We start from the raw sequence: 20,208 nt of genomic DNA on the forward strand, positions 1-20,208 counted from the left end.
TTTGTATATAAGTGAGAACATATGGTATTTGTCTTTCTCTGTCTGACTTATTTCACTTCACATAATACCATGTAGATCCATCCATGAGGTTGCAAAGGCAAAGATTCATTATTTATGGCTGAATAATATTCCACTGTATGTATACATATAATATAAATTATATATATACATATATATATACATATATATATACATATATATATATAGCAGATCTTCTTTATCCATTCATCTATTGATGGACACTTAGATTGCTTCCATATCTTGGCTATTGTAAATAATGCATCAATGAACGGGGGAGTACATATATCTTTTGTGATTAGTGTTTTTTGTTTTCTTCAGATAAATACAAAAAAATGGAATTGCTGGATCATATGGTGGTTCTAGCTTTAACTTTTTGAGGAAACCCTCACTGTTTTCATAGTGGCTGAACCAGTTTACAATCCTAACAACAGCGTATGAGGGTTCCCTTTTTTCTACATCAGTCAGTTAATTTTTAGAACAATTAAGAATATGGGGGCTTCCCTGGTGGCGCAGTGGTTGAGAGTCCACCTGCTGATGCAGGGGACGCGGGTTCGTGCCCCGGTCTGGGAAGATCCCACATGCTGCGGAGTGGCTGGGCCCGTGAGCCATGGCCACTGAGCCTGTGCGTCCGGAGCCTGTGCTCCGCAATGGGAGAGGCCACAACAGTGAGAGGCCCGCATACCACAATAAAAAAAAAAAAAAAAGAATATGGAAAATAAAAAGATATATTTTGCCTTCACGTATTCCTTTCCCAATGCTCTCACTTAAATTATGTAGATCCAATTTCTGACCTATATCATATCCCTTCTGCATAAATAATGTCCTTTAATATTTCTTATAAGACACATCTGCTGTTGATGAATTTCCCATTTTTGTTTGAAAAAAAGTCTATTTTGCCTTTATTTTTTTTATTTAGAGTTTTTTTTTACATCTTTATTTGACTATGATTGCTTTACAATGGTGTGTTAGTTTCTGCTTTATAACAAAGTGAATCAGTTATACATATACATATATTCCCATATCCCTTCCCTCTTGCATCTCCCTCCCTCTCACCCTCCCTATCCCACTCCTCCAGGCAGTCACAAAGAACCGAACTGACCTCCCTGTGCTATGCGGCTGCTTCCCACTAGCTATCTACCTTATGTTTGGTAGTGTATATATGTCCATGCCTCTCTCTTGCTTTGTCACAATTTACGCATCCCCCTGCCCATATCCTCAAGTCCATTCTCTAGTAGGTCTGTGTCTTTATGCCTGTTTTACCCCTAGGTTCTTCATGACATTTCCTTTTTCTTAAATTCCATATATATGTGTTAGCATACGGTATTGGTCTTTCTCTTTCTGACTTACTTCACTCTGTATGACAGACTCTAGGTCTATTCACCTCATTACAAATAGCTCAATTTCATTTCTTTTTATGGCTGACTAATATTCCATTGTATGTATGTGCCACATCTTCTTTATCCATTCATCCGATGATGGACACTTAGGTTGTTTCCATCTCTGGGCTATTGTAAATAGAGCTGCAATGAACATTTTGGTACATGACACTTTTTGAATTATGGTTTTCTCAGGGTATATGCCCAAGAGTGGGATATATGGTAGTACTATTTGTAGGTTTTTAAGGAACCTCCATACAGTTCTCCATAGTGGCTGTACCAATTCACATTCCCACCAGCAGTGCAAGAGTGTCCCCTTTTCTCCACACCCTCTCCAGCATTTATTGTTTCTAGATTTGTGTGTGTGTGTGTGTGTGGTACGCGGGCCTCTCACTGTTCTGGCCTCTCCCATTGCGAAGCACAGGCTCCAGACGCGCGGGTTCAGTGGCCATGGCTCATGGGTCCAGCCAGTCACTCCATGGCATGTGGGATCTTCCCGGACCGGGGCACGAACCCGTGTCCCCTGCATCGGCAGGCGGACTCTCAACCACTGCGCCACCAGGGAAGCCCTGTTTCTAGATTTTTTGATGATGGCCATTCTGACTGGTGTGAGATGATATCTCATTGTAGTTTTGATTTGCATTTCTCTAAGGATTAATGATGTTGAACATTCTTTCATGTGTTTGTTGGCAGTCTGTATATCTTCTTTGGAGAAATGTCTATTTAGGTCTTCTACCCATTTTTGTATTGGGTTGTATGATTTTTTTTTATTGAGCTGCATGAGCTGCTTATAAATTTTGGAGATTAATCCTTTGTCAGTTGCTTCATTTGCAAATATTTTCTCCCATTCTGAGGGTTGTCTTTTGGTCTTGTTTATGGTTTCCTTTGCTGTGCAAAAGCTTTGAAGTTTCATTTGGTCCCATTTGTGTATTTTTGTTTTTATTTCCATTTCTCTAGGAGGTGGGTCAAAAAGGATCTTGCTGTGATTTATGTCATAGAATGTTCTGCCTATATTTTCCTCTAAGAGTTTGATAGCTTCTGGCCTTACATTTAGGTCTTTAATCCATTTTGAGCTTATTTTTGTGTATGGTGTTAGGGAGTGATCTAATCTCATACTTCTACACGTAGCTGTCCAGTTTTCCCAGCACCACTTATCGAAGGGGCTGTCCTTTCTCCACTGTACATTCCTGCCTCCTTTATCAAAGATAAGGTGACCATATGTGCGTGGGTTTGCCTCTGGGCTTTCTATCCTGTCACATTGGTCTATCTTTCTGTTTCTGTGCCAGTACCATACTGTCTTGACTACTGCAGCTTTGTAGTATAGTCTGAAGACAAGGAGCCTGATTCCTCCAGCTCCTTTTGTCGTTCTCAAGATTGCTTTGGCTATTCGGGGTCTTTTGTGTTTCCATACAAATTGTGAAATTTTTTGTTCTAGTTCTGTGAAAAATGCCAGTGGTAGTTTGATAGGGATTGCATTGAATCTATAGATTGCTTTGGGTAGTAGAGTCATTTTCACAATGTTGATTCTTCCAATCCAAGAACATCGTATATCTCTCCATCTATTTGTATCATCTTTAATTTCTTTCATCAGTGTCTTATAATTTTCTGCATACAGGTCTTTTTTCTCCTTAGGTAGGTTTATTCCTAGATATTTTATTCTTTTTGTTGCAATGGTAAATGGGAGTGTTTTCTTGATTTCACTTTCAGATTTTTCATCATTAGTGTATAGAAATGCCAGAGATTTCTGTGCATTAATTTTGTATCCTGCTACTTTACCAAATTCACTGATTAGCTCTAGTAGTTTTCTGGTAGCATCTTTAGGATTCTCTATGTATAGAATCATGTCATCTGCAAACAGTGACAGCTTTACTTCTTCTTTTCTGATTTGGATTCCTTTTATTTCCTTTTCTTCTCTGATTGCTGTGGCTAAAACTTCCAAAACTATGATGAATAAGAGTGGTTAGAGTGGGCAACCTTGTCTTGTTCCTGATCTTAGTGGAAATGCTTTCAGGTTTTCACCGTTGAGGATGATGTTGGCTGTGGGTTTGTCATGTATGGCCTTTATTATGTTGAGGAAAGTTCCCTCTATGCCTACTTTCTGGAGGGTTTTTATCATAAATGGGTATTGAATTTTGTCAAAAGCTTTCTCTGTATCTATTGAGATGATCATATGGTTTTTCTCCTTCAATTTGTTAATATGGTTTATCACATTGATTGATTTGCATATATTGAAGAATCCTTGCGTTCCTGGAATAAATCCCACTTGATCATGGTGTATGATCCTTTTAATGTGCTGTTGGATTCTGTTTGCTAGTATTTTGTTGAGGATTTTTGCATCTATGTTCATCAGTGATATTGGCCTGTAGTTTTCCGTCTTTGTGACATCCTTGTCTGGTGTTCGTATCAAGGTGATGGTGGCCTCGTAGAATGAGTTTGGGAGTGTTCCTCTCTTTGCTATGTTTTGGAAGTGTTTAAGAAGAGTAGGTGTTATCTGTTCTCTAAATGTTTGATAGAATTCGCCTGTGAAGCCACCTGGTCCTGCGCTTTTGTTTGTTGGAAGTTTTTTTTTTTGGAAGATATTTAGTCACAGTTTCAATTTCAGTGCTTGTGATTGGTCTGTTCATATTTTCCATTTCTTCCTGGTTCAGTCTTGGCAGGGTGTCCATTTCGAAGAATTTGTCCATTTCTTCCAGTGTGTCCATTTTATTGGCATAGAGTTGCTTGTAGTAATGTCTCATGATCTTTTGTATTTTTGCAGTGTCAGTTGTTACTCCTCCTTTTTCATTTCTAATTCTATAGATTTGAGTCTTCTCCCTTTTTTTCTCGATGAGTCTGGCTAGTGGTTTATCTATTTTGTTTATCTTCTCAAAGAACCAGCTTTTAGTTTCATTGATCTTTGCTATCGTTTCCTTCATTTCTTTTTCATTTATTTCTGATCTGATTTTTATGATTTCTTTCCTTCTGCTAAGTTTGAGTTTTTTTTGTTCTTTCTCTAGTTGCTTTAGGTACAAGGTTAGGTTGTTTATTCAAGATATTCCCTGTTTCTTAAGGTAGCTTTTTATTGCTATAAACTTCCCTCTTAGAACTGCTTTTGCTGAATCCCATAGGTTTTGGGTCGTCGTGTCTCCATTGTCATTTGTTTCTAGGTATTTTTTGATTTCCTCTTTGATTTTTTCAGTGATCACTTCGTTATTAAGTAGTTTATTGTTTAGCCTCCATGTGTTTGTATTTTTTACAGGTCTTTTCCTGTAATTGATATCTAGTCTCATAGTGTTGTGGTCGGAAAAGATACTTGATACAATTTCAATTTTCTTAAGTTTACCAAGGCTAGATTTGTGACCCAAGATATGATCTATCCTGGAGAACGTTCCATGAGCACTTGAGAAAAATGTGTATTCTGTTGTTTTTGGATGGAATGTCCTATAATTATCAATTAAGTCCATCTTGTTTAATGTATCATTTAAATCTTGCGTTTCCTTACTTATTTTCATTTTGGATGATCTGTCCATGGGTGAAAGTGGGGAGTTAAAGTCCCCTACTATGAATGTGTTACTGTCAGTTGCCCCTTTTATGGCTGTTAGTATTTGCCTTATGTATTGAGGTGCTCTTATGTTGGGTGCATAAATATTTACAATTGTTATATCTTCTTCTTGGATCGATCCCTTGATCATTATGTAGTGTCCTCCTTTGTGTCTTCTAATTGTCTTTATTTTAAAGTCTATTTTGTCTGATATGAGAAGTGCTACTCCAGATTTCTTTTGGTTTGCATTTGCATGGTATATCTTTTTCCATCCCCTTGCTTTCAGTCTGTATGTGTCTCTAGGTCTGAAGTGGGTCTCTTGTAGACAGCATATATATGGGTCCTGTTTTTGTATCCATTCAGCCAATCTGTGTCTTTTGGTGGGAGCATTTTGTCCATTTTCATTTAAGATAGTTAACGAAATGTATGTTCCTATTCCCATTTTCTTAATTGTTTTGAGTTTGTTATTGTAGGTCTTTTCCTTCTCTTGTGTTGCTTGCCTAGAGAAGTTCCTTTAGCAGTTGTAAAGCTGGTTTGGTGGTGCTGAACTCTCTCAGCTTTTGCTTGTCTGTAAAGATTTTAATTTCTCCATCAAATCTGAACGAGATCCTTGCTGGGTAGAGTAATCTTGGTTGCAGGTTTTCCTCCTTCATCACTTTAAATATGTCCTGCCACTCCCTTCTGGCTTGCGGAGTTTCTGCTGAACGATCAGCTGTTAACCTTATGGGGCTTCCCCTGTGTGTTATTTGTTGTTTTTCCCTTGCTCCTTTTAATATGCTTTCTTTGTATTTAATTTTTGACAGTTTGATTAATATGTTTCTTGGCGTATTTGTCCTTGGATTTATCCTGTATGGGACTCTCTGTGCTTCCTGGACTTGATTAACTATTTCCTGTCCCATATTAGGGAAGTTTTCAACTATAATCTCTTCAAATATTTTCTCAGTCACTTTCTTTTTCTCTTCTTCTTCTGGAACCCCTATAATTTGAATGTTGGTGCATTTAATTTTGTCCCAGAGGTCTCTGAGACTGTCCTCAGTTCTTTCATTCTTTTTTCTTTCTTCTGCTCTGCAGTAGTTATTTCCACTATTTTATCTTCCAGGTCACTTATCCATTTTTCTGCCTCAGTTATTCTGCTATTGATCCCATCTAGAGTATTTTTAGTTTCATTTATTGTGTTGTTCATCATTGTTTGTTTCATCTTTAGTTCTTCTAGGTACTTGTTAAATGTTTCTTGCATTTTCTCTAATCTATTTTCAAGATTTTGGATCATCTTTACTATCATTATTCTGAATTCTTTTTCAGGTAGACTGCCTATTTCCTCTTCATTTGTTAGGTCTGGTGGGTTTTTATCTTTGTCCTTCATCTGCTGTGTGTATTTCTGTCTTCTCATTTTGCTTATCTTACTGTGTTTGGGGTCTCCTTTTAGCAGGCTGCAGGTTCCTAGTTCCTGTTGTTTTGGTTTCTGTCCCCAGTGGCTAAGTTTGGTTCAGTGGGTTTTGTAGGCTTCCTGGTGGAGGGGACTAGTGCCTGTGTTCTGGTGGATGAGGCTGGATCGTGGCTTTCTGGTGAGCAGTTCCACATCTGGTGGTGTGTTTTGGGGTGTCTGTAGACTTATTATGATTTTAGGCAGCGTCTCTGTTGATTGGTGGGGTTGTGTTCCTGTCTTGCTTGTTGTTTGGCATACCGTGTCCAGTACTGTAGCTTGCTGGTTGTTGAGTGTAGCTGTGTGTTGGTGTTGAGATGGAGATCTCTGTGTGATTTTCACTGCTTGATATTACGTGGAGCTGGGAGGTCTCTTGTGGACCAGTGTCCTGAAGCTGGCTCTCTCACCTCAGAAGCACAGCACTGACTCCTGGCTGCAGCACCAAGAGCCTTTCATCCACACGGCTCAGAATAAAAGGGAGAAAATTTAGAAAGAAATAATTAGTAGAAGTAGAAAGAAAGAAGGAAAGAAAGAAAGAAGGAAAGAAAGAAAGAAGGAAAGAAAGAAAGGGTGGAGGGAGGGAGGGTGGGAAGGAGGTTGCCTTTATTTTTGAGGGACATTTTTGCTGAATTTAGATTTGGATTGGCAGGGTTTTTACTTTCAGTATGTTAAAGGTTTCATTCCACTATTTTTGGCTTATTTGACTCTGGTACGAGGTCTTGTGTTCTTGTTCTTCTATAAGTAAGGTGTTCCCTCCACCCTTTTTCCCTGACTGCCTTCAATATTTTATTTTGCCTGTTTTTCTGCAGTTTGAATTTGATATGTCTGGGTGTGATGTGGCTCTTTTACAAATTTTATTTACCCTGCTTTGTGTTCTCTGAGATACTTGGATCTGGGGTTTATATCAATTACTAATTATTAAAAATTTCAGCAATTATTTATTCAAATATTTTTTCTCCATTCTCTCTCTCTTCTCCTTCTAGTATTCTAACTTGATAGTGTCCCAAAGCTCTTGGATACTTTGTTCTGTTTTCTTTTTTTACCCTTTATTTTTACTCTGCATTTCAGTTTGTGTAATTTCTATTGTTCTAGCTTCAATTTCACTTATTCCTCAGCTGTGTCTAGTTCACTAATAAGCACACTGAAGGCATTCTTCGGATCTGTTAATGTGTTTTTTCTCTTGTATTTACATATGATTCTTTCTTATACATTTTATCCCTTGCTGCTATCTTATCTGATCTTGCATGTTGTCTAACTTTTCCAATATAGAAAAGTATTTAACATATTAATCACAACTATTTTAAGTTGTCTGTTGGAAATTCCAAAATGTGTCATAACTGAGTCTTGTCCTGATGATTTTTTTGTCTCTTCAGACTATGTTTTTTCTTTCCTTGATTCTTCCCTTTGTGCTGCTCTCTGGAGGCAACTTATCTCTTGCATTCTTTAAAAATAAAGTCTGCTATTATTTTACTTGATTTATTTTAGCCTTGTAGTGGAGAATAGGGGACTAAGGACATACTATGTTATTTTGATTAAGTCTCAGTCTTAGGCAGGCTTATCCTGAGTCATAGAGGTGTGACTTTCCCGAATGTTCCTGCCCCATCCTCTAAATATAACTGTGAGCCTAGCACATATTCCTATCCCTCCTGGGTTATAGCATTTTTTCAAATTTTCTCCTTCACCTGTGGCGGTGAGTTTCCACCTGTGCCCTCAGTTCCTATTGCCATTCCTTCTGCAGAGCAAGGCTTGTTTTCCCTAGGGGAGATAGAGTAGATTGGTCTGGGCAGAGTTTTAGTGGTGTTGGGTATTCCTCTCTGCTAGCTGCAGTGAATTTCCACCAGTGCGCTCAGACTACAGTTTTATTACCTTTCCCTGTGAGGGTTAAGGCCTTTGTTCTGCAGTGTATAAAGGCAGAATGCTTTGGGCACAATTTCAGCAATGGATGCTGTTCTGTTTCCCTCCCCAAACCAGAACTATAGGATATCTTTCTCCGGATTCTTATTCTTCCCTGCCAGCACCTGGTGGACTTCTTAGGGGGAAAGTCTGCAAAAGGATTCAAAACCACCTATGTCTACAGCCCCCAGGGGTTTCACATTCTCACACTAACACACAACCAACTTTTAGCAATTCATTAACAAATTTTAACTGTTATCTTCTTATGACTTTACATATTATTCAGTAGTATCTGCAAAAGATAAGCAAGTACCTGGGCCCTGTTGTTCCCTGTAGATGCCTATGTCTACAGATTTTGGGTTAGCTTTTAGCATTGCAATCTCAGTTTGCTCATGAATTCAATAGAGGACAATTTGCAATTTTCCAGTTTTTGTTTTCCTTGTCCTAATGGTGGGCGAGATGCTCATTCCAATTCTACAGCTCTGAGTTGATACCAGAATATCATGTGAACCTGGGGATAAGATTTGAGGCTCTGTTTGTCTTCCAGCATCCATACCCCAGTTTACAAATTCCCCCACGATGGTGATAATGGTGGGTTTACCAGCTCGAGGAAAGACCTACATCTCCACGAAGCTCACACGGTATCTCAACTGGATAGGAACACCGACTAAAGGTATGTCCCTGAAAGCCTTTCTTCTACAGCCCTCTATAGGCCAATTATGGAAAATACAGTAAGGTAGCTGACCTCAAAAGGGCAAAACCACGAGTAAAGGAATGTCTCAAAACATTATTAACAGTATTAGGACTAATACTATTACTGCTGCTGCTGCTGCTCTACTACAACTGCTACTACTACTACTGCTACTACTACTACTACTACTATATCACCACCACCACCACCACCACCACTAACTTCATAAATTTTTACAATTTCTTAAGTACGTAATCTGTGCCCAATCCCGTGATAGCTGCTAAGCATAAGAAAACTACAAAGATTAAATATCTGTTTTCAAGGAGCACTATTTTTGTAAGACCTCAAAAAAACCCTATGAGTAACATGCTACTTTTATCACCTTTATTATTACTTCTACACCAAAAATGCTATTCTTATTAGCATTACCATTTCTTCACAACCTTAAGGTTTTCTTTAAATTTTAGGGGTGTGTGGAGTCAAGCACCTCAAAGCCCCAGCCTGGAGTCCCCCACAAGGTCTTCAGTAAAGCAGGGCACTTTAGCTCACCTCTCCCGTCCAGAAGGCGTCCGCTCTCTCCAAGCCTCTCCTTAGGTCTGAGCCTATCTGCTCCCCCTCCCCAGCCGGAAGTGATCCTGCCTCTTTCCGCCTCCAGAGGGGTCTCCTTCCCTGCCTGTCAGCCTCCTCCCTCACTCCCTACTTCCAGCTTTCCTTTCTCCCCAATGTGATCTCTTTTCTGCTTACTACCTCTTATTCAGCAATCATTCTTTTCTATTCTCCATTTGATTTCTCTATCCCCCACACTGTATCTCCATTCCTATTTGATTCCTCTGTTGCCCTTAGGAGGATTATGTTTCTCTGGGATCCCACACCAATGCTTCCTACAGACCCCTCTATGCCAACCTTAGTTACATAGTTTGTTTTTGTAGTGTGTTGTGTGTCTGGGTCTCTCTCCCCAGGAGCTGCTCTGGGGTAGGGGACTAGATCATGTTAATTTCTATTGCTTAAGTAGGACCAAATTAAGACATTTAGAGTCTCTAAACGCTAAAAGTTAGGGTGCCCCCTACATCATACGTAATTCAGAATAAAATCAGTAAATACAAGAAAGTCTACCAAAAGTTTTTATTTATCCCCTGATCACTATATTGATGCTTTTAATGTATATCAACTTAGCTGAAAATTTTTACTGGGACTGTGTTTCTCCTTTACCGGTACACTGGTACACAAGTGCTTAGCCTCTGTCTCTTGTGGAAAGGAGCACTTCTCCCCAGTGTGGAAAGCAGTTCTTCTTGGGCAATCACTTGCTCACTCAGTCAGTAATTATTTGCTGAGCACACAGTTGTGCCAAGGCCCTTGTTGGATGTTGGATTCCTGCCCTCAAAGAACTCACATCTATTTTTTAAACTTTATTGGAGTATAATTGCTTTACAATGTCGTGTTAGTTTCTGCTGTATAACAAAGTGAATCAGCTATAAGTATACATATATCACCATATCCCTTCCCTCTTTCATCTCCTTCCCACCCTCCCTATCTCACCCCTCTAGGTGGTCACAAAGCACAGAGCTGATCTCCCTGTGCTATGCAGCTGCTTCCCACTAGCTATCTATTTTATATTTGGTAGTGTATATATGTACATGCCAGTCTCTCACTTGGTCTCAGCTTCCCCTTCCCCCTCCCCATGTCCTCAAGTCCATTCTCTATGTCTGTGTCTTTATTCCTGTCCTGCCCCTAGGTTCTTCAGAACCTTTTTGTTTGTTTGTTTTTTAGATTCCATATATTTGTGTTAGCATATGGTATTTGTTTTTCTCTTTCTGACTTGCTTCACTCTGTATGACAGACTCTATTCTTAAGTTCTAAAACACCCATGTAGGAAGAACTAGTATTATCATCATTCCACAGTTGATGAAATTAATGCCCAAGAGGTGACGTGTCTTGTCTAAAGGCACATGGTCACTAAGTGATAGAACCAGAATATGAACCCACATCTGGTTGATTCCAAAGCCTGACACTCACTGTGGCAGGTCTGATACTTGGTGCTACTGATGGGAAGAAGAAAGAACCCACATTGGCCCTGTGCTCTCCTCTACACTCTTCCTCTTATTTCCCTTGACCATACCAACACCCTATCGCTCTGCCCCCTTCTCTCCCTCTCTCCAAGTATTCTCCTCCCCTTCTCCCATTTCTTCTTTCTCTTCATGTACTTTCTCTTTCTCGAATTCACTGGTGAAGAGTTCCCCAGTGGTTTTCCATGTGCCAAAACCCATACTATGCACTGGAGATGCAAAACTGGATGAGATTCTCAACCTGTCCTTGAAGATTTCTCCATCTGGCTGGGATGCATAAGAATACAACATGTCACTGAAGAATCCCAGAGCAGGGTACTGACGGACCTCACAGAGGAAATCACCTACTGGAAGGCAGTGAAAGCTTCCAGATAGGGTGTATTTGAGCTGGGTGTGTCCTGTGGGAGCAGTAGAATATTGGAAGAAGAGAAGGGAAGAAGGAGTAGTTCTTGTAGGACTGCAGGCTCTGAGGAGCCTCTGCTGAGCATAGGGGCACATGGGACGGTGTCAGATGTGTCTCTGCTCTAATGCACCTGCTTCCCACCTGCTCCACTTGCACAGAGGCCCTCAGAGTGATGTTTCAAATGCCAAGATGACCATATCTATAGCCACCAAGGGTTCCCTTGGCCTGCAGGTTTAAATCCAAGCTCCTTAGCCTATCATTCAAGGCCCTCCACAGTCAGTCTCTGACAGCCTCACAGGCCTCAGTTACAGTGGATGTCTCATGTTCTGCCTCCTGCCAATGCCATACCTTTGCTCAAACTCTTCCTCTACCTGGAATGTCTTTGTTCCTCTCTCCCATACCCCATGCCTGCCAATAAAAGGCCTGCCTTCCTATAAAGACTGGTACAAATGTTGCTTTTTCCAAGAAACCATCTGAGATCACCCCAAGCTTAGTTAGTCTTTCCTTCCTCCTTGCTCTTTTGCATGGCTCTGTCAGAGCACTTAACACACTGGGTGAGAGCTCTCTGTTTACTGATTTACTGTTTACTCTCTTTCCTACATGCTAGATTGTGAGCTCCTTGGGGCCCCATCATGCAGATCTGTTTCATCTCTGACCCCCAGAACTCATGTCCTGATTCACAAAGTAGGCATGAGAAACTATTTATTGGATGAATGAAGAAAATATTACATTACCTCTTTGCCTATTATCCCCTCTTTCCCCCTTTCCTTCCCTCCTCTCTGATTTTTCACCATTACAAATGAGAAAGTGTGGCCTAAAGAAGGCAATAAATCTAGACTCTCTGTCTTGATACAGAAAATGTAATAACATTGGACTAGGATTCAGGAGGCCCAGTCTAGTTATGTCCCCAGCTGACTCAATGTTTGACCCTTGATGACTGATTTTACTCCCTGGGTCCCAATTTCTTTATCTTTCCAATGCAGTAATGTACAGAACACAGTAATAATATATAGTAATACTATGGGCATTAAAAGGTTTGGAGTTTATGATTAAATGGAATAGTGGAAAGATCACCAGCTTTGGAACCAAACAGTCCTGGGTTTGATTCCCATCTCTCCACTTATTAGCTATGAGAGTTACTCCCTTGATTTCCTCATTTATAAATGGGAATGATGATTCCTACTTTTCAGGGTTGTTGTAAGGAGTAAATGAGCTGGTAGCCATAATTTGAAGCTTTGTAAACATATTATATAGCTACAAACTATACCTTCTTTTACCTCTGAGCTACCTCCAAGAAAGGACATTATTTTGCCACTGGGATCTTCCCAACCTCTTCACCAGGGCTCCTGCTTTCAGTGTTTAATTTAGGCCAGTATCGACGAGAGGCAGTGAGCTACAAGAACTACGAATTCTTTCTCCCAGACAACATGGAGGCCCTACTTATCAGGAAGTGAGTACCTAATATTTTAAAGACATGTGTTGCCCCCTGGCTGAGGGAGACTTTTGTTCAAATGATGGGGGAGTAGGGCAGAGCAACTTGGGTTAGCAAGGAGTCCACCTAGAGTCTCAAAGGGTAGTTAGGACAGCCCTTCTACTATCTTAACCAAAGCTTATTTCTGGTCATATCCATCCCCTGCTTAAGAATTTTTAACAGTTTCCTACTTCTGACAAGAGAGAGTGGAAACTTAGCCTAGAATTTAAAATAAGAGTCTCAGTAGCTTGGCCCACTCCAGTCTCATCCATTCAACCTCAAGTTGTCTCTCCTCTACAAGACTCTGAGCACTTCCAGAACAGAGCCTTGGTCTCATTTATTGATCCATATCCTCTTAATAGAACTCAGCAAAGAGTAATCACTAACCAGATTTTTGCCAAAAGCATAAATACATTTCCACGTTATTACCTGTGCTTGCCCTGTTACATATGCCAGGAATGCCTTCTCCTTCACAGACCATATATTCAGGCTCTTCTTAGAACCCTTAATATTATGGCTCTGTCATTAGTAAACTTTTCCTGGGTATGTTACTTTATACCTGCACCTAAAATGTCTACACAGAGCCATTTTCAACTGTGTGACCTCTCTGTGCTTGTACCTAGAATATAGGACACCCGTTGTAGATATTCAACAGATGAATAATTTAATGTAGGACATCTAAGAGATAGTGCAAAAGATAATTCAGAAAAATAGAGAGGAGCCCATTTGGGGTATAATGGTTGTTTCTGTTTCTTTCTTCATCTTTTTCAGGCAATGTGCCATAGCAGCCCTGAAAGATGTCCATAACTATCTCAGCTGTGAGGAAGGTCATGTTGCGGTAAAGAAATTTGCATTTTTTCTTAGGTTTCTGCTGGGTTGGAGAAGAGCTAATATATATTGAGCATTTACTATGTTCTAAACATTGTTCTAAGCACTTTGCACAGATTTATTTAATTTCCACCCTCCCCCATGAGATAGGTATTGTTATTATACTCCATTTTATAGCCCAGAACAATGTCGTGCAGAGAGATTAAATAATTAAATATTTTACCAAGGCGGCAGGCCAGAACTGGAATACAGGTTGTATAGCTCCAGAATCTACACTCCTTTTTTCTTTCTTTTTTTTAAAAAATTATTTATTTATTTATTTATTGGCTGTGTCAGGTCTTAGTTGCGGCACATGGGATCTTCGTTGAGGCTTGTAGGATCTTTTGTTGCACCACGTGGGATCTTTCATTGCGGTGCATGGGCTATTCACTGCGCTGCACAGGCTTCTCTCTCATTGTGGCGTGCGGGTTTTCTCTTCTCTAGTTGTGGCGCACAGGCTCCAGGGTGCATGGGCTTTGTAGTTGTGGCACGCGGGTTCCAGAGAGTGTGGGCTCTGTAGTTTGTGGCACGCAGTCTCTCTAGTTGAGGCACGCGAGCTCAGTAGTTGTGACACATGGGCTTAGTTGCCCCGCGGCATGTGGGATCTTAGTTCCCTGACCAGGGATCGAATCTGCATCCCCTGTTTTGGAAGGCTGATTCTTTACCACTGGACCACCAGGGAAGTCCCCAGAATCTACACTCTTAACCAGTATACACTACCACTCCATCCCCAAGAATTCAGCAGGACTACACTAGAATTTGACTGCAATACAAACATTTTTAAGTTCTAGAGATTTAACTAAACACTTAATCAATTTAATCTCATAGACCTTTGGGAGTCGCAAATTCTAAAAGGGCTTCAAAGAGCTCCAAAGTGATAGCGAAGGAAGAAGCTTCACCTAGGAGTTGAGAGAATCGGTTCCAACTCTGCTTTGTCAGAGTTTGTGACAGTTTGTCTCTCTGTGACATTGGTTAAGGCAAACACTTCTTCTAAGCCTCAGCTACTTTACCTGTAAAATAACTCTAATAAACCCCCACCATTTTCCTCTTGCTTTATTATGTCTACAGAGTCTGCTACATTTCTGGGCAGGCAGTGAGGGCTCAATGAGTGCTTGAGAAATTGATATAAGCCATTTCCAAATCCTTCAAAACCCTGTTCAAGTTTTATCTCCTTCTGGAAGCCCTCTACTTGGCACAGGGATGGTCAAAAAGTAGGCATTCTATCAGAGCCAGATTCAGAGCAAACCAATCTCATCGTGTGCCTCTAGGTTTTTGATGCCACCAACACTACCAGAGAACGACGGTCACTGATTCTGCAGTTTGCTAAAGAACATGGTTACAAGGTAGAGTAACTCTCTAACTCTTATCTAGAGCCTACTCATTTAACAAACACCAAAGAAAGGCAAACCAGGGGAGGAAGAGATGCCAAATCAGCTACCATAGGGTCAGCATTTTAATTTAGTTGTAGGATTTTCCAGGTCACAGTTAGAAGCATCAAAACAGAATGGAACAGGAAAGAAGAGGTGCCACATTAGGCAATGGAAGATAATTGCTGACAAGCTGACACTGTGGGGGTGGATATGAGTAAGGAGGAGAGAGAACCACTACAATTCAGGGCCAATCTGACTCATAAAACTTAGAATCCTGAAAGCACCACTGTATGAAATTATGTTGTCAGAGATACCTCTAAAGATGACTCAGAGCCATTGAGAAGGGGTCAAGCTATGTTTGACTCCTACCAAACATAATTCCTTGCTGGAAATCTTTCTTCTGTTTCTTTTATAGGTCTTTTTCATCGAGTCCATTTGTAATGACCCTGATGTCATTGCAGAAAACATCAGGGTAAGGAGCACCAGTCACCTTTCCTTCTTATTTTGTCTCAGATTTGGATCATACCTAGAAATACCTCTGTGCAGTTAAAGGAGGTATCTTCCCTGAGCTTCTCCTCCCACTTCCTATAGGAAGTATTCCCTGATCATCCTGGCATACAATGATTCTGTGAAATTCCTTTAAGTATTGGAGAGGAAGCTAAGGTTCCAAGAGGAGAGGTAAGTTGTCAAGTGTTCATACAGTCAGGAAGAGGTAGAACTGGACCTCAAGCTTGGATGTCTGCCTTGAAAACTCTTTTTTCTGACCCACAATTCATATCAGAGCTATCACTGCTCTTTTCTACAGTTTCTAGGCATGTGGTCTAGATTTAGTTCACTCACTACATTTTATTGTTCCCTATTTCATTAAATTACTGTATCTTGGGGACAGAGGTGACCTTAAAGGTCACCTCCTTCAACACTTCATCAGAAACTTGAAATCTTAGCTAATTGTTTGTGTAGATTTTCTCCTTGTACCTCCAGTGTGGAAGTTCTTTGCCTTCATTAAGTGCAGTCCAATCAATTTGAAATCTGCCTCCCTGTAATTTCCACTCATTGGTCCTAATTTTGCCTCTTGAGGCATAGAATATGTCCAAGTACTCTCTTTCCTTTTCATCCCTCCACCTATCCATCCATTTGTTGATTAAACATAAATTGAATACATACACCTGGGTTGAACCATTCTGGGCACTAGAGACAGAACTAGATAGGGGAGCGCCTGGCCCTTGAGCTCACAGTCTAGTGAGGGAGACTGACAATTTTGTAGACATAATTCTGTGAGATCAGTGCTGAGATGAAGAAACAAAGGAGGCTGTGGCAGCACAGTGTTGAGGACCTAACCTTGCATGGGAAGGATTCTCAATGAAGGTAATAGCTGACCTTCATCTTGAAGAATGCATAAGAATTTGGCAAGTAAAGAATGGAAAATAGGGGGATAGCATATACTAAGTATGGCATCTATGGGGAACTAGAAATAGCTTAGGTTGTCTAAAGCAAAGTGTGTGGAGCTCTAGAGGGGCAATGGGAGAGAAGGATGAAGAAATCATTTGGGACCCAATCATAACAAGCCATGAGTCACCTGCTAAAATATTTCATACTTTGTCCTAAAAGATGTGAGGAAATGGTGAAGGGTTTCAAGCAGAGGAATTCCATATTCAGATGTGCATGTTAGAAATATCCTTCTGGCTGCTAGTATGGGAAAGTAACTAGGCTATAGACAGAGTAACCAGTCACAAAGCTAGAGTGAGCATCCAGGAAAGAGAATGGAGGTCAGCTGGAGAGATATTTAGAAGATACAGGGGGGAAGATTTGGTACCTTCTAAGAGGTGGGGGATGATAGAAAGAGACACATCTAGGATGACTCCCAGATTCATTTTAGGCTCAGGTGACTTGAGTAGATGATAGTGACATTCACTGAGATGGTGAATGTGGGTGGAGAAGGTAGATATATTAAGGGATTAGGAGTTGCCAGCCCCTCAGAAATCTAAAGCCAATATATGCCATGTTATCCCAGTAAACACTCAATACATGTAAGCCATTATGATCCCCAGCCAAGATCTCCTGTTCCTTTTCTTCAACCATTTCTCACACCACAATTTCCAGGCCACTTATAAATGTTTCTCTTAAACAGTGTGTGAACTGAATATAATGTAACAGACCTTGTTTGAGCACACAGGGATAAGGAATGGGGTGTTAACACAGTACAGATTCTCTTCAACTGACTGATTTTGTACACTTGGGCAAGAACCTTTCTCCAAGTCTCAACTTCCTCATCTTTATGATGAGGAATGCTGTACTCAGTGATCTCTAAGGGTTCTTCCCAAGGGCACTGTCGGATTCTCTGTCTCCCATGGTTCTTCCATCTTTCTCCCTTCTTCCAGCAAGTGAAACTTGGCAGCCCTGATTACATAGACTGTGACCGTGAAAAGGTTCTGGAAGACTTTCTAAAGAGAATTGAGTGCTATGAGGTCAACTACCAACCCTTGGATGATGAACTAGACAGGTAAGAACCCAGAACCCCAAAGTAAAGGTCAGGATCCTTAGCCCGGTTTTGATGTCCTGTAGGACCTGGAGGAATGCCTTCCTTCTCTGGGCCTCAACTTTATTTGTAACATCAGGAAACTGTACTTGATTTGTCTTCAAGGGCCCTCCCAGCTCTAATTATCCATGAGGTGGTGATTCCTTGTTGTGTAAGGTGTTCATCATAAGGGGCTTGAAGTAGTGTTTTCCTGAACAATGTGGACATATTAGGACCCTGATCTCAGGGGGGGAGAAATACCTCTCTCCTGTGGTTGTTGCTGTTATGTTTTCAAAAGTATTCTTCACACATGGATGACATTTCAGCTTCCAAACATGTTCACCTTTTTTGTTTCATTGAATCCCCTCGGCATCCCTGTTAAGGAGGCTGAAATAGGTCTTATGATCATAAATTTTCAAGAAGAGGAGATTGCATCTTATAGAGCTGAAACCACTTGCTCAAGCTTCCACCACAAGTCAGGGGGTAGAGCTAGGATTCTAACTACATATTCTGTCTCTTAATCATGTCTGTTTTCACAACATGCATGCACCTTCAACCAGTAAGTATTTGGATTCTTTGGGCTATGGTGTACATCGGGGGTGTAAATAAGGGCAAGAGAGGTAGGTTCTATCCTCAGATAGCTTCCATAGTGCTTTGACATATGGGAAGATACATTAAAAATATGAAACTTTCATTCACAATACCAACTAAAGATTGGAGAGGTGTTAGCTGGCAGTACAGGGAAGATGTGAGTTTTAGACGTAGGGTATACCCAGAACCTCACTTTCTTTCAAAATGGATTGTGATGAGAAGAGACCCTGGTCACTCAGACCCTTTGGACCCCAAGTAAGAAGTATAAAGAGGCTTCTAACAGTCATCACCACCCAAAGAAGTTTAAAGAGCATCCTTCCAACTTTGTCCAACCAAAGTCCCCAGAGGTGACCATTGTTACTGCCTCACTTCTTAGATGGGGAAACAGACCCACAGCAGGGCAAGGGCTTACCTGAGGCCACACAATGAGTGAGTAGCAGAATATATACTCAAATTCTTGTCTTCAAACTTCCATCATGGTTATCCTCCTCCCACATCCCTATATCATAAAAGTGTCACATGAGGCTTAGATACTCAGGTCAAGGGGCAGGACCTTGTGTACAATTGTGAATATTGTTCACTGTGCCAGGTCACGGGTACACTTGTTTTTCTCACCAAGACATGTACTGGAGTAGGGGAAACTTTTTCAAATTTCCACAAAGGCACTGTATGAATAGTAACATATGGTGGAAGAAGTTTGAAGGAGGGGAGCTAAAATGAAAGAATAGCATTGAGAAAGCCCCTAGCCTTTGGCCTAGACTGCTGCAGGTACTCGGTGTTTGATGAATCAGTTTGGGTCTGAGGACAACTGATTCTGAAAGTTGGCTTTATCTAATCCTTTTTCCATCAACAGACATTTACAATCCATGCATCAAGGCCCACTCCTAAGCTGTGCCCTAGGAACCCAAAGAGGGAAGATCTATCTATCTCTCTGTTCTGATAGAATGCTCAGTTGGTTGAGGAAGACAATGAGTATGCAGTTGACCAGAATTGTGGTGATGGTAAAGCAAGTGGGGTGGGGGAACACAGAAGAGGGAACCCAGTCCAACTGGGAGGAAAAGATCTGGAAGAACATGTTTACCCAGTAGGTGGACTAGACATGCGTTTAGGGCACCAGCAAGGTAGAGTCCACCAAAAATAAGAAAAGAAAATCTTGAAAACTTTTAATAGTTTGTATTTCAAAAACAGCATCAAGGTAGTCAAAACAGAAAAAAATATAACCAGAACTCAGTAGACCTTCTTCATGTTATAATATAGCTTATAATTTTTATTTTAAATTACACATAATGGGGGTAAGCATTAGCTACTATAAGACTTTTGATGTGAAGTACCTTTAAATGACTTCATATGATCCTGGGCTCAAAGAAAACTTTCTAAAGAGAGTGAATGTACTGGTTCTTGAAGGATGGATGCATAGGAGCTCAACTTTGGAAATCAGGCAAATAACATATTTTCAAGGAAAGAGAACAGTACCTTGCAATGGCCTAGTTAAATCTGAATAAAAGTAGAGGAGTACAGAGAATATTTCAGCAAAAGCATTAAGGCTAGAATGAAACAGAGAAGTTATGAGCATAGACATGGAACACTGAGGTGAGGCAAAGCAGGACCAGTGTATGAAGGCACGTAGAATGTCAGACTAAGCTACAGAATTTGGAAGTTCTCCTAGAGCCACTCGGGACCTAGTACCAGAAACAAGGCAACAAGGCTACATCAGATATTTTCTACTTAAGTTCTGAGAGTCGTAGATGAGATGGTTGGAGAGTTTGACATTAGGCAAATCACTTCCTCTCTCTGTGTTTCAGTTTCCTCACCTATCAGAGATAATCTCTGCTTCCTAGGATGGTTATGAGGATTTACGCACTTTGAAGCCCCCACCCCTGCCAGGTGCATACATACACACAAAATGGTCAGCAAATGCAAGTGGCCTGTGAGATGTTGGAGACAGTCAGGGACACAGAGGATTACTGTTTCTCTCTGAGTATGTCAGCAGTGTGAACCACAAAA

The 20,208-nt window shown here is 40.7% G+C and overlaps 1 protein-coding gene across 3 annotated transcripts in view; it reads left to right on the forward strand.

The window, feature by feature from the left end:
- Positions 1-20,208, forward strand: part of PFKFB1 (6-phosphofructo-2-kinase/fructose-2,6-biphosphatase 1) — a 94,571-nt gene that overhangs the window by 50,891 nt on the left and 23,472 nt on the right. For 2 of the 3 annotated variants that reach the window (XM_032620870.1, XM_032620868.1), the window contains exons 2-7: positions 8,781-8,906; positions 12,747-12,840; positions 13,633-13,699; positions 14,997-15,071; positions 15,514-15,570; positions 17,477-17,598. In XM_032620870.1, the coding sequence (XP_032476761.1) occupies positions 8,781-8,906; positions 12,747-12,840; positions 13,633-13,699; positions 14,997-15,071; positions 15,514-15,570; positions 17,477-17,598 (541 nt within the window). The remainder of the gene's footprint in view (positions 1-8,780; positions 8,907-12,746; positions 12,841-13,632; positions 13,700-14,996; positions 15,072-15,513; positions 15,571-17,476; positions 17,599-20,208) is intronic. The other variant, XM_032620869.1, reaches the window with a different exon arrangement.

The sequence above is a fragment of the Phocoena sinus genome, chromosome X (assembly GCF_008692025.1).
Source record: "Phocoena sinus isolate mPhoSin1 chromosome X, mPhoSin1.pri, whole genome shotgun sequence".
Taxonomy (NCBI): domain Eukaryota; kingdom Metazoa; phylum Chordata; class Mammalia; order Artiodactyla; family Phocoenidae; genus Phocoena; species Phocoena sinus.